This window comes from Mastigoproctus giganteus, chromosome 13 (genome assembly GCF_048544385.1).
Source record: "Mastigoproctus giganteus isolate SK-2022 chromosome 13, ASM4854438v1, whole genome shotgun sequence".
Lineage (NCBI taxonomy): Eukaryota > Metazoa > Arthropoda > Arachnida > Uropygi > Thelyphonidae > Mastigoproctus > Mastigoproctus giganteus.
This window is the reverse complement of record NC_143587.1, coordinates 79,829,837-79,843,472: the sequence shown is the minus strand read 5'-3', so window position 1 is coordinate 79,843,472 and position 13,636 is coordinate 79,829,837. Positions and strand designations below refer to the sequence as shown.

Here is a 13,636-nt window from a genome sequence, read left to right as displayed (position 1 = left end):
GGAGTTGGGAGAACGGTAGAGACAACAGATGAATTTGACACAATGAGGTAGAGAGATTTTAAGCCAGAGAAGATCAAGAAGAGGAGATTCCAAATTTCCAAGTCTCTGACAGGGAATATCAGAACGGACATATGCACAAGTACCACCTTTGAGGCGAAAGGAATCATACAGCGAATAATTTGGGCATCTGAGATGAGAAGTGGTTGAATCAACCGATAACTGAGATTCTGTCAGAAAAAGTACATGGGGTTTGGCAGACTGCAAGTGGAAATGGACATCGTTGAGATTAGAATTGAGACCACGTATATTTGTGAAATGAATTAGGAAGTGCTTGGGAGGTTTAGATCTTTTCGCAGATAAGCTTGCTCTATTATTTTGACAATTCATGATGTATTCAATAGCAGGAAAAAGTGGGTGGGACATGCTGTATGAAGTAATGAAATTTATGGATATGACGAACACGTGGTAAGAATATACCCAGATCCTTGACATAACGTGGCCTCGACAATGCTCCCCACATACACACTACTCGGACTCCCTCCAGTCACTATCTCGCAGAGTAGAGGTAGCAAGATTATACACTAGCTGATCAGGAAGCCTCCTAGAGAGTTACCAATAGGTTCGGTCCAGTGTACTAACTAGCGGCCGGCCTGCGAACACCGTTTTAGAGCTCTACCCTTGAAATGTAAGGTATATTGGATCTCGCCATGACGTTCATCGTAACCTCAAAAGTCATCAATCATACTGCATGATGGAAGAGATAGGGAAGGGTTGACCGGAACTTAGCTCTAGAGACTAAACATGGGTTCCACCACTTCAAGCCTCCAATAAGCAAAGTGGTGGTATTTCACCGGTTGATGAGAGTCATCTACCACCTAGTACTGCCTGATAACATAGAGGGATGGCGTTCCTCCATGTGGTGTGGGCACCACACCTCGATTCCTGCTTACGTTAGTTCACACCTGGGTGGTCACCCACCATGTACTTGTGCATGGAGGTTATACCCAGGATTATTAACAGTCCCACCATCGTGAAGGTGCAAGCAGAGGATTTGGCTGTCACAGACCGTCCAGACTTCGCCGAAATTGGGTCCACTTGACTTGAGTGTCACCCGAATATCAGTTCCTTCAGTGTTTTAGACTCCCAGGTAGCAAGTATAGCTTGTTTGGCATATCTGAGAGAATGTCTGTGAGAACCTCAAGGACCAAATATACACTTATAGACTTATATACACACATGTGCACAGTACCAGACTAATGTAATGTTGGTGTCTTCAAGGTGTCAGGCATCAAGATTGTAGGAAAAGGTGACAATATTGTGCCTAGTTTCCAATATCATTTGGGTCACAAAGCAAATGTAATTGCAGAATTTTGGGTCACAAAGCAAATGTAATTTCATTTGGATCATGACAGTTAGGTTTTATCAAGTGGTTGTCAGCTGTCACTAATACTTGAATTTCTTATGAAATTCTTTTACCACTACCACTTTGAAACATAAAATCAATTCAATTGTGAAAGGTAAAATATAGAGTTCAAACAAGAATAATGGAATACATGCTATTAGAGTTAACACTTTTAGAGATGTTGGATGATGAGTAAGAAAAATTAACTACCTCAAAGTTGAATTTACATTTATAGTGTAAATTCAACTTTGAGGCAGAATTTACATTTATAATATTGTTATAATGTCTCCTTAAGTACCACCTTAAACTTTTTTTTTTTTTTTTTGTCCTTGCCTTTTCTCATTATTATACGGGGTCAGTATTTTTTTATTATTATTATTTTTTTTATTGTTTTGGCATGCAATTTTTACGGCCGGATGCCCTTCCTGATGCCAACCCTCACACTTTATCTGGGCTGGGGATATGCGGTGGTCATTTCCTGACCTTCAGCATCCTCTGTATTTGGTGGTCGCAAGTTCGAATCCTGCCTCGGGCTTGGATCAGAGTACAAAATGCAAAAACTTTGGGAGGTGCATTATGGCCACAGAAGCCAGTGTGCCAACAACTAACTAACTAACTAACTAACTAACAACAACAACAACAACAACAACTGTAATACAGCTTTCCATCATTTTATAGACCAATTATGGATGGGTTGTGCACCAGGCAAGTTATTGCTCTGCAAGTTGATGCTCTGCAGCTCTATATTAGCATTAGCATTAGTTGAGGCATGTGATGCAAGAAAGCAAGCTTATACAGCATCAGCCAAAAAAAAAAAAACTTCCCATTTCACCCATCCGGTCACTCCAAATGTTTGTCTAGTTCAGCTTTAAATTTATTTAAGCTATCAACTTCCACAAAGAGATGGAAGTCTGTTCCAGCAATCAACTATCTGCTGGCTAAAGGCAAACTTCTGCACATCTTTAGCCAGTAGGTAGTTGATTGTTGGTAGTTGATACGTATCATCATGTATTAATATCAGTTCCTGTGGCCTCTCCATACTTTTAATTGGCAGTATTTGATGAGGATGGAATCTGTATTCTCCTCTTTTGAGCATCCGTGGTCTCTCTTTTTTTTTTTTTTTTTTTTGTCAGTTCCAGTGATATATACTCAAACATTTGTTTTCTGTAGTAGCACCATGAGGTTTCCATTTGATGAGGATATCAGCCACCATTCATTTAGGATGTTGCAGTTTTGCTGCAATGGCACAGATAGATTGACTGCTAATATGACCTCCTGTGATAACTCTCCATTGGAAGTCACTAAACTCAACACCGTACTCAGTCTGTTGTGTTACTTTTAGTGGGAATGCAGTTTGCTTTTATACCTACTTCTGACAAGTGGATGGCAAGTGTTATTCATTTTTTCCAGATCCCTGGGATGTCTGGATACTTCTGGAAAATTTGTATTTATTAAACAGATTTAAGTCTCTTGATGACAACTAAAATTAAGAATACTGAAATCGCCAGTTCATGCTTGCTAGGAACATTGGGTATGTGATGAGTTTGCAGGCTGTCTAAATGGTTTGATAATTGTGTACACACATGCACGCTCTCTCTCTCTCTCTCTCTCTCTCTCTCTCTCTCTCAGGTTTGAAACATCTGGCACTGAGCTAGAAGATTTTGTAACTGAGAGCAAAGTAGAGGAGAAATTGTTGAAGATAAACATATGAAAGGCACATGGGGTGGATGGGATCTATCCAGTTATATTAAAAGAAGCAGTAAAAGAAGTAAGCAAACCCTTAGCCATAATTATGAGAGCTTCCTTGGACTCAGGGGAGGTACCCGTGGAATGGAGATGTGTAAATGTGACCCCAATTCACAAAGGAGGATCAAAGGGTGACACAAGTAATTACAGACCTGTTAGTTCAACTTTTGTTCCAGGGAAATTAATGGAGACACTGGTTAAAGAAGCCCTGCAGGATCATCTAGACAAGACTTCAGTTATAGCTCGGACACAGCATGGGTTTGTTAAGGGGAAGTCTTGTCTGACCAATTTGATTGGATACTATGATGTGGTCACAAAGGATCTGGATGCAGGGAATTATTTTGATATCATATATTTGGATCTTAGAAAGACTTTTGATACTTGCACATGGAAGACTGCTGCACAAATTGGAGCAGTGTGGCATTGGAGACAAATTGCTGCTATGGATAAAGGGATGGTTGAGTGGGAGAAGACAGAAAGTAGAGAGTACTAATCAGTGGATGCTGTTCTTCATGGACTAATGCTATTAGTGGAGTCCCCCAGGGTTCAGTGTTGGGTCCATCATTGTTTTCTGTATTTATTAATGATATTGATTGTGGTATATCAGGCTTAATGTCCAAGTTTGCAGATGATACAAAGGTCGGCAGGGTTGTTAATGACACTAATGACAGTACATTGCTGCAACAGGATCTAGAAATGTTGAGCAGATGGGCTGAGAGGCGGCAAATGAAGTTTAACATTGACAAATGTAAAGTACTACATATGGAGAGCAGTAACCCCAGCGTAACGTAACAACTGTGTGGTACTATACTGACAGTGGTAGAGAATGAAAATGATCTGGGAGTAATTGTCTAGGCAGATATGAAGTTTTCTGAGCAGTGCAAAAAGGCTGCAAGAGTAGCTCATGGTGTCTTGTCAATGATATACAGGAATTTTACTAGCAGGGATAAGGAGGTGATTATCCCCTTGTATAAGGCAATGGTCAGGCCACACCTTGAGTACTGTATACAGGTCTGGAGGCCTCATTTTAAGAAGAATGTCGAGCTGCTGGAACGAGTATAGAGAAGGGCAACAAGATTAGTGAAGGGAACAAAGGTTTCCAAAAGGGTTGCTCTTACAAAGAAAGGCTTTAAGTTTTGCAAATTACAGTGTCTGGAGACTAGGCACCTGTGAGGTGATCAGATTGAGGTGTATAAAGCCTTGAATGATTTTAGCATGCTCAGTGCTGATGGGATTCTTCCTCTTGCTCAGAATAATTGCTTCGGAGGGCATAAATTCAAATTGAGTTAAGACAGTTGTAGGATAGATCTGCGGAAGTTTTCCTTTATCCTGGAACAAACTTCCATCTGTCTTAGAAATTGATAGCTTAAATAGATTCAAGACAGAACTAGACAAACATTTGGAGTGAGTGGATGGGTGAAATGAGTTTTTTGGCTGATGCTATATAAGCTTGCTTTCTTGCATCATGTGCCTTTATTAATGCTAACCTGTGGAAAAATTTTCTTCTGCTGTAATCCTTGTTGTGTTACAACAGTCTGGTAAGACATGCATTTCTCACTCTGTGTCTCTTCCCTTCACGTAGAGAGAGAGAGAGAGAGAGAGAGAGAGAGAGAGAGAGAGAGAGAGAGAGAGAGAGAGAGAGAGAGAGAGCGTGAGAGAGTGGGGGGAACCCCTTATTTGAAAACTATATATAATGTTTAAATAAGAGTAGACAGTATCCAAAGGAAACATTAAAAATGATTTATATGAAATTGATGCAGGTACTTGAAAACAAAACTAAAATTGCAAAGTTTGAAATGTGTACTGAAATGTCTTACTTCTTTGCTTAGGGACACTTACACATGTACACACACGAACACTTATCAGTGTCACTGAATCACTTTTAATGAGTCCTTTGGATATTTTCTATCCTTATGTAAACAGTGTATATAGTTTTCAAATGAGGTGTCCCCCCCCCGTTATATGGAGAGAGAGAAGGCCTAAAATTTTTTCTTCTGCTAAAAAAAAATGATGCAACAGTATGCATCATTTTTCGCACCGTTCTCCATAAATGTAACAATGGGCACATGAATTAGACCTTGAACTTGTTTACGGATCTTTAGCTATGACAGTACCAGATAAACAATTTGTGGTTTGTGTTTTTTTTTTTTTTTCCACTTTTTTTTTTTTTTTTTTTTTTCCACTTTTTTTTTTAACCACTGCATTTCAGTTACTGTGGATTACATCATTTAACTGGCATGGTGAAATTAAGCCCTAAATCAGTGATATCAGATGTACCACCTGCAGACACTGTGGCACACCCCCAAGCGGTTTTATCGGCACTGACAGAAATCCAAAAATTATTAATTTAATATAGATTCTGTGATACACATATTTGTAAACATGGTGCCCACATCTCTATAACAAAATAGTGGTATTTGAATAGTAGTAGTAGTATCTCTTACATTGCTGTGAATAATGTAAGTGATATTATACTAATTATTTGCACATAAGTCATTTGCTTTTGAGAAGCATGTTTTTTTGTTATCAGTTTACTAAATCATGAAATATTACTATATGCTCATATTAAACAGCAGAAATGTGAAATATGTATTATATTTCAATTGTTATTAAAATCCATTAAGAAATAAGTAAAGTAGATTATGAAAGTGTTTTGTTTAATTTATTAAATCACAGAGCTTGAATATGGGCTACATTTCTTTTTTTATTAAAATCTATAAATTTCTTTTTAAATTTTCTGAATTTTAATGAAAAAGACATTTTTATGAAAAATAAATAGCTAAAGTACATTACAAAAAGTTGGGTGAAATAAAAATAATTACTTTAATATATATTAGTTAATTAATTAATAATTAGCTGGTAAAAGGCTAGTTAGTTATGTACTTTTCACTTCTATTAATCAAGAAAAGAAAATTCAGTTAAACAAATACACCTGAAATGTAACCCACTGTGTTTTTAAAATCACCAAATCAAACTGATTTGTTTGATTTTAAAATTAAAACAGCTATAGCTCCACAATTATTCAGAATTTGCCATATGTTTATGTAAATTGTTTTTATTGTTTTCAGGTCTTGAATTAATCAAGAAATTATGGCCCACATGCTCTGTGTGTGTGTGTGTGTGTGTGTACATATTCCACATTGCCCACACTTTAAAAATGTATATATGCAGTCAGTCCTCATATAACACATGTTTACACTACACAAATTCGATCATACACGATGTATAAATCATTTGTAAATATATAACACGAACCGAATTCGCTTATGCATGATTCGCTTTTGTGTTGTCAAGAAATGGCCGAACGTGGAATCACTCCAACTGAATGCAACACAATAGGAATGAAGAGAAGATTCTGAAAATGTATTTATGTTTTTTATATCAGTGACGGGGAAACACATTTCACCATAATAACGTAAATTTATTAAATCACACAGTTCCAGCTATCGGTATTATCGCAAATGCAATTAGATTGAGTTTATTATTATTATTATTATCGTATGGTGCAAGGAAGCCTGAGGCTTATGCTGCACCAGCCAAAAAAAAATTCCCGAGTTCCCCTGAGAGAGAGAGAGAGAGAGAGAGAGAGAGAGAGAGAGAGAGAAAGTAGAAAGGAATCTCACCAAGAAAGAGAATGATGATATCCAGCTCAGGACCCTGGGTGTGTGCCAAGCCCATACTCACCAGATGTGAGCCCCTGGAGTTATACTACCAGTTTATAACAGATTCCACTAGCAGAAATGCAACTGGAACTTGTTTTTATTGTTTTATGGTAGTAACCCCCAGAAATGTGCTTTAGTAAAATATGAGGTGTTAATAGTGTATCTCTGCCTTTACGGTGTTGTTTATTCAGTTGCTACATGCAACTGAATAAACAACAGCTTTGTTTGTGTATCAAGCGTGCCTCCTCATTTTGTAATTGTGCTTTATTCCCAAAAAATGAGTAAAATACTTAAAAGGTGTGAAAAGGAAGCTTCCTGGTGAAGACACTACAGATTCAGAGAGAAAAAGAAAAGCAATATCAATAAACAGAAGCGGACTGGGTAAAAAATTCTTACCCGGGAAAATTTGTAGTGGCCTCATACTATGGGCCAAAATCACACCGGCCTGCAGCCCACTGGGGTTTCCCCGGTAAGGCTTATGGCCAGTCCACCTCTGTCCATAGAGAAAAAATATGAAACTTGAAATGCTTTGAGCGAAATGAAAGACCATGTGATATTGCATGTGCTACAGGCCTAAATGAGGCAACGCCAAGAATTAGAAAGAATGCAGAGAAAATAAAAACTTTCATAGCAACTCAAAGGGTAATTAAAATCCATTAGATCAAGACACAAAGAGTTGGAAGAGATGGAACGGCTGTCATCTGTTTGGATAGAAAATCAAACAAAAAACAAGTTTTCTTACGATAGAAGCAAAATCATTAGCAATATTTTATTACGATTATTCATTGTGTTTGGTAATGTTTTGGTTACAAATGTGTGTTCAATCTTGGGTGGTCAGCACCTAACCCTATTTTTCCCATAAGGCCTGTTGTTTATATTGCACGAGAGTTTCTAGGAACACAACTATCGTGCTATACGAGGACTGACTGTATAGATATGTGCTCTGAAAAAGGTTACTTTAAAGTTGAATGTATAGTTGTGTATGCTAATTATAACTAGGTTTTAGTCATCACTTATCACTGAGAGAAAAAAGCTGAAGGCCCCATGATGTTTAAGTGAAATTAGCCAATAACCCTTTTGACCAATGAATTATTCCAAAACCTGTTTCCATTCAAATATGTAAATAAAATATATTTATAAAATATGATTTTTCCAAATAGCTTATGGTTACATAAGCTCCAGATACTTATGGTATTATATTTAGTATGCTTTGGTCATCAGGAGGTGGTCTCTAAGGCACTTTATGTAAAACCTTGTAGAAAATGGGGAATTGTATTTCTTTAATATCAATAATATATGTGTAAATCAGTGTAGCTGCACTGGTAACAATGCCCTAAAACCAGCCCTGTTTGTTTTTACTGCAGTACAGAGTGAACTGTGTTGGTGTAAGTGCATTGTTAACCAGTCTATAATATAGATGTTTAACACTTTGCAGTTTTTGTTGATTTTCCATTTTGTCAAGTAATATAAGATGAGATAGGATCAGGTAATATAAGATAGAGTTATAGATTTGCTTAGAAGTTTTTTTTTTTTTTTTATGTACAGCTGAATATCACATTTTATACGTTGTATATTTATTCTGTCACATAATTCAATTAATTATTTATTTTGTTTTATTTTAGACATACATCAGTGTTTTCAAGAATCTTCAATTTACTAATATAGCAACGCTCCTGATGTCTGCAGTTTCTCTATTTTTTCTGGCACTTGTGAAAGAACAAGTGAATGCAAGATTTAGCAAAAAGTTAAAATTGCCTGTTCCTATTGATCTAATTGTGGTAAATTTTTTCATTAAGCTAATAAAATTATAAAAATCTGTAAACTATAAATTTAAATTTATAATATAAATGTATAACTTATTATATGTTTTATTTATAATATAATGATGAATAATATAAATTTATATAATATCATTTCAAGTTTCTAATAGCATTTAAGGGAAAAATCCTCAAACTGCGTAATAGTATGACTAATAGACAAAAAAGTAAAAATCAGTATATTTGTGTATATGGTAGGGGAGTTGAGCTATAAGGTGTAGTAACCATGGAAGAATAAGGAGAACTTGTAAGTAAAAAATCAATTTACCTGAAATAAATATAAAATGCACCTAATAAGGGCATAATAATTGTAAGAACCAAAAGCTGTGGGTCCTAGGACTTTAACTACTTCTTCAAGGGGGTCGGCAGCAAAAATCGTAGGAGCCACCACACCTATGACATATTTTTGCTTAAGCTGTATATCATATAAATTTTAAATTGGGCATGATAAGGCTTAGAGTGTGATGTTCAGAAAACATGGTCACTGCTTCAGCAGGCATATCTTCCAGAGTTGAGTGATATGAACTGTTCAAAGCTTACAATCAAGAAATGTACATATTGTGAAGTTGTTGAAAATGTTTCAGGAATTACATTCTCGTCTGAGTTTAATTAACAACAAACTGCAGTTATATTATTCCATGAGTTTGTTTGACATTGGGAAGCTAAGGACAAGTTTCCTGTAGTTGAATATAAACATTGATGACAACCTTACATGCTGATCTTGCTTACCTTGCTCTGATAACATACATAAGGGGGCCATAAATTTAAATTGAGCAAGGATAGTTACAGAATAGTTGTGCAAAAATTTACCTTCATCCAGAGAGTAGTGGATTGTTGGAACAAACTTCCATCTGGTGTTGTGAAAGTGGGTAGTTTGAATAAATTTAAGGAAGAATCCTCAAATTATTAGAGGGAATGAACAGGTGATATGGGAAGTACTGTTTCTTTTTTTGGGTCACTACTGTATAAGCTTGCTTCCTTGCATCATTTGCTACTGCCAATACTTATAACTGTGCAACTTGAGTTTCGAGTACATAGTCATATATAGCTGTAACTGTAGGTAGCTATATATATTTGACATAAGAAATATTTTAATTTGTCAGTTTGGTCTGTTGGTGATTTTTGTGATAGCATAATAGCAAAAATACAAGTAAATGGTTTACTTATGGTATAGCAATTCTATTAAATTTTTGATAACTTGGTTTGGATTAGATTAGAATAAAGATTAAATTTAAATTAATTGACAACTTTGTTTAGATTAAGATTAAAGAATGAAATTAAAATTAATACTTTATAAAAATTCAATAAAGATAAAATTAATAGGTAAACCATCTTAATTTAATTTTGATGCAGAGAAAACAGAACCTGAAAAACACATTTATATTTGGACTATTAGTAAACTATAGTAAACTTTTAGTGTATTAGTAAATAGATTCTAAATGTTATTCAGATGAAGTTCTTTCATTTCAACTAGTTTTGTGTTTTATGTGCTTGAAAGGGTTTTAGTTTCAGATGCTTGTGAAACACTTGTTTTTTTTAATGTATTTTTGCTTATTCCATTGCATTAATTTTTGGTTTTTTAGTTCATTGAGTTTAGTGCATTTTTTATGGAACATTGACATCTGAACAGTTCTACGTTTATATTCATTGCCAAAGAAATAGGGGGTGGGGAATATCAGTTACAGGCGCCTCCGTAGCCAGGTGGGAAGGAGCAGCAGTGCGTAGCACACGCTTCTTGATTAGGCCGGGGTTCGAGCCCGTCACCACCAAATACGGAGGATGCGGAAAGGTCAGGGAATGACCACCGCATATCCCGGAGCAATATGGCCTTAGTTGCTAATGCTCCTAAAAATCAAATAACCAACCAACCAATATCAGTTACATAGAATCATTGAGAAATTTACCATGGAGAATGCCCGTGAAGTCGACTTTCCATTTTTCTTGGTAAGTTTAATAGGTATATTATTCATTAACATTTTTTAAATAATTTGTAATTATATATAATTGGATTTTTGAGGAGGTTAGGTCTCTTATACGAAGTTTTGGCTCTGTTCTTAAAAAGTAGGGAATTTTGCGACTGATCAATTGTTACGATATGATATTTCAACTAAAAATGAAATCTTAAAAGGTTCAACTTTAAAACTGAACAGGCCTGTGGTCTTTCAACTTTAGCTGAAAGAAGTATAAGTCCTGTGAAAAGACATCTTTTCAATTCATTCATTTTTATTCTTTTAGGAATACTAAAAAAAGGATGGTATCATCTTAAATTTATTTAATTTTTCAGGGTTTTTTTTATTTTTATTTTTATTACTTTCAATAAGTTTTCAGGAATATTAATTTAGTCACTATTAATATTTTATCTGATAGATACCATTTTGTGTAAATATGTAATATATGTTTGAAATCTGAGAAAGTCAGAGTTGAAAAGTATGGAAAGTAAATTTTTTTTATTTTTCCTTTAGATAATTCTTGCTACTGTAGCCTCTTATTTTGGAGACTTTAATAATAAATATGGAATGAGAATCATGGGTGAAATTCCTAAAGGGTAGGTAGCAAACACATAAACCATCTTTAAATGTTCACTTTAAACATAATAAATTTATTTTTAGGATTCCTAATATATTAGGGAAGTAGTAAGGCATTTTATATTCATGTCTATATCTGAACATATGAATGCATTGTTACCATGTCATTTTTTTTTTTTACTATGACAATGTAGAATCTTGCATTTACTAACATTAATAAAGATAAAATCTGTCTGTCTTTGTTGTAGGAATAGTATTATTACTGTAATGGCTAAATAATTCAAGGGAGTGACGTTTTCTGCATCTACAAAAAAAAAAAATGAAAAATTCTTTATGATTCATCTCTGCCTCAATCACTGTGGCAAGCAGTAGTTGAGGCAGAAAGTTTCTTTATTCCATTGATCTACATCATGCTACCTGAAAGTAAACCTCGCGATCTAACTTCAAGATCCGTTTCTCCTCAAAATTTTGTATTTGTGTCCACTGTTCTTTTCTTTTCGACCAGTAAAAATGTACCTCCCTCTTTCATTTTACTGATTTCCTCCCTTCCGGGCAGAAATCAGTAAAATGAAAGACTTTCTAGTTGCCGAGCACCGTCTACACCTTCCAAGCCACTCTTCATATGGGTATCAATAAGAAACTCTCATTAATCTGTTTGCTCTTCTTTTAATCCTTTTTAGAAGCTCCATATCTTTCTTCAAGTGTTTGCTCCAGACTTGATTGCAGTATTCTTACTGTGGTCTCATCATCCTACATAGGCGCCTCCGTAGCCAGGTGGGAAGGAGCAGCAGTGCGTAGCACACGCTTCTTGATTAGACCGGGGTTTGAGCCCGTCACCACCAAATACGGGGATGCGGAAAGGTCAGGGAATGACCACCGCATATCAAGGAGCAATATGGCCTTAGTTGCTAATGCTCCTAAAAACCAAATAACAACAACAACAAATCCTACATAGAAGGATAATAACCTCCTTTTTTCTACAGGATGCTATTTGCCTTCCTAGCCTGGAGCCTCCGTAGCCAGGTGGGCAGGAGCAGCAGTGCGTAGCATACGCTTCTTGATTAGACCGGGGTTCGAGCCCGTGACCACCAAATACGGAGGATGCGGAAAGGTCAGGGAATGACCGCCGCATATCCCCGGAGCAATATGGCCTTAGTTGCTAATGCTCCCAAAATCCAAATAACAAACAAACAAACAAACAAGCCTTCCTAGCCACTTGTTTACATTGCATGGAAAATTTTCATTTCTATTTTGTCCTGAACCACTTTAACCACCCCTTTCTCTAGTTTATAAGTAACTCCTGGATCTCAGATTGTTACCCAGGTGAAAAACCTTACATTTAGAAAGGCAGTTATCATTTTTCAGACCATTTCTGCAACATATCTAAGTCATTCTGAAGCAAAATGTCTGGATTTGGTCATTAACTACCTACCAACCTTTAAATCATCAGTAAACTTGGATAACTTAATCTGTACTCCCTTATCAATTTTGTTAAAGAAGATAAGAAATAGAAGTAATTGCAATATTGATCTGAGGGACCTCCACTTGCTATGCTGTTCATCCTTGAGGAATGTCCATTTATAGCTACTCTTGTCTCCTATTTTTTTTGCAAGTCCTTGATCCAAAAAAGGATGTTACCAGTAATTCCAGTTTACTTCAGTTTATGTAATAGTTTTTCGGTGGGGGGGGAGGTGGTGTCCAGTTTACACACCAGGGAAAAGGTGATAGCTCTGTGGTCAGAGGCAGTCCATGCCTCTTTTACCAGTCATTTGGTATACTTGTATGCGACCGAATGTGTGGCCAATATAATACAATTGTGCTTTCCCCCCATAGATGAACTATAGGTGGATAAATTTTTAGGCTGATTCATCACATGGAATGGTGAGGTAGCTATGTATTCCTCCAGGATTTGGCCATTGTGGGTACCAAATCTATTGTTCATATAGCTGTGCCACATAGGTGATCTGCAATTAGTCTGTGCTCACTACTATTTTACCACCCAGTAGGAGGGTAGTGGCAGACTGTAGGTACTGGACATAGGGGTCCTGGCCTGCAATACATAGAAATAATATGTATGAAGTCAAAAGCACTAGTAACCTGAGCATATACTGTACAAAGGAGTACAAAGCACACGTAATTTAGTTAAAGTGAGTGTTTGTGGATTTCTTTCTGGTAGTCCACGAGGTATCTGTAGAGGATTAAACTACTCTAAAGGTTACAGGATATCATTGTCAACCATGTGAGTATACAGCTCTTGGAGCAGCATAACATGTATGCTTTCCTCTTCAGAAATGAGTCTGAGCTGGTCTGCCACAGCTCGAGTCCGCTATGCATTCAGTTGCAAGAATTTTAAAGCAGGGGCCCCCCACCTAGATTAGGGTCTAGTCATAATCTGTCCTTGATTGCGTATACTACCTGGCTTCTATATATACTAGGCATTTTGGATCTCTAACAGAGTGGATGGAATTTAATCTGGCAGACTTA

General features: G+C 36.3%; 1 protein-coding gene across 1 annotated transcript in view; it reads left to right on the top strand.

The window, feature by feature from the left end:
- LOC150076211 (prestin-like) overlaps window positions 1–13,636 on the top strand; it is a 241,412-nt gene that overhangs the window by 112,873 nt on the left and 114,903 nt on the right. Inside the window, exons 7-8 of the mRNA XM_090387067.1 lie at window positions 8,433–8,588; window positions 11,090–11,172. Of these exons, the coding sequence (XP_090243193.1) occupies window positions 8,433–8,588; window positions 11,090–11,172 (239 nt within the window). The remainder of the gene's footprint in view (window positions 1–8,432; window positions 8,589–11,089; window positions 11,173–13,636) is intronic.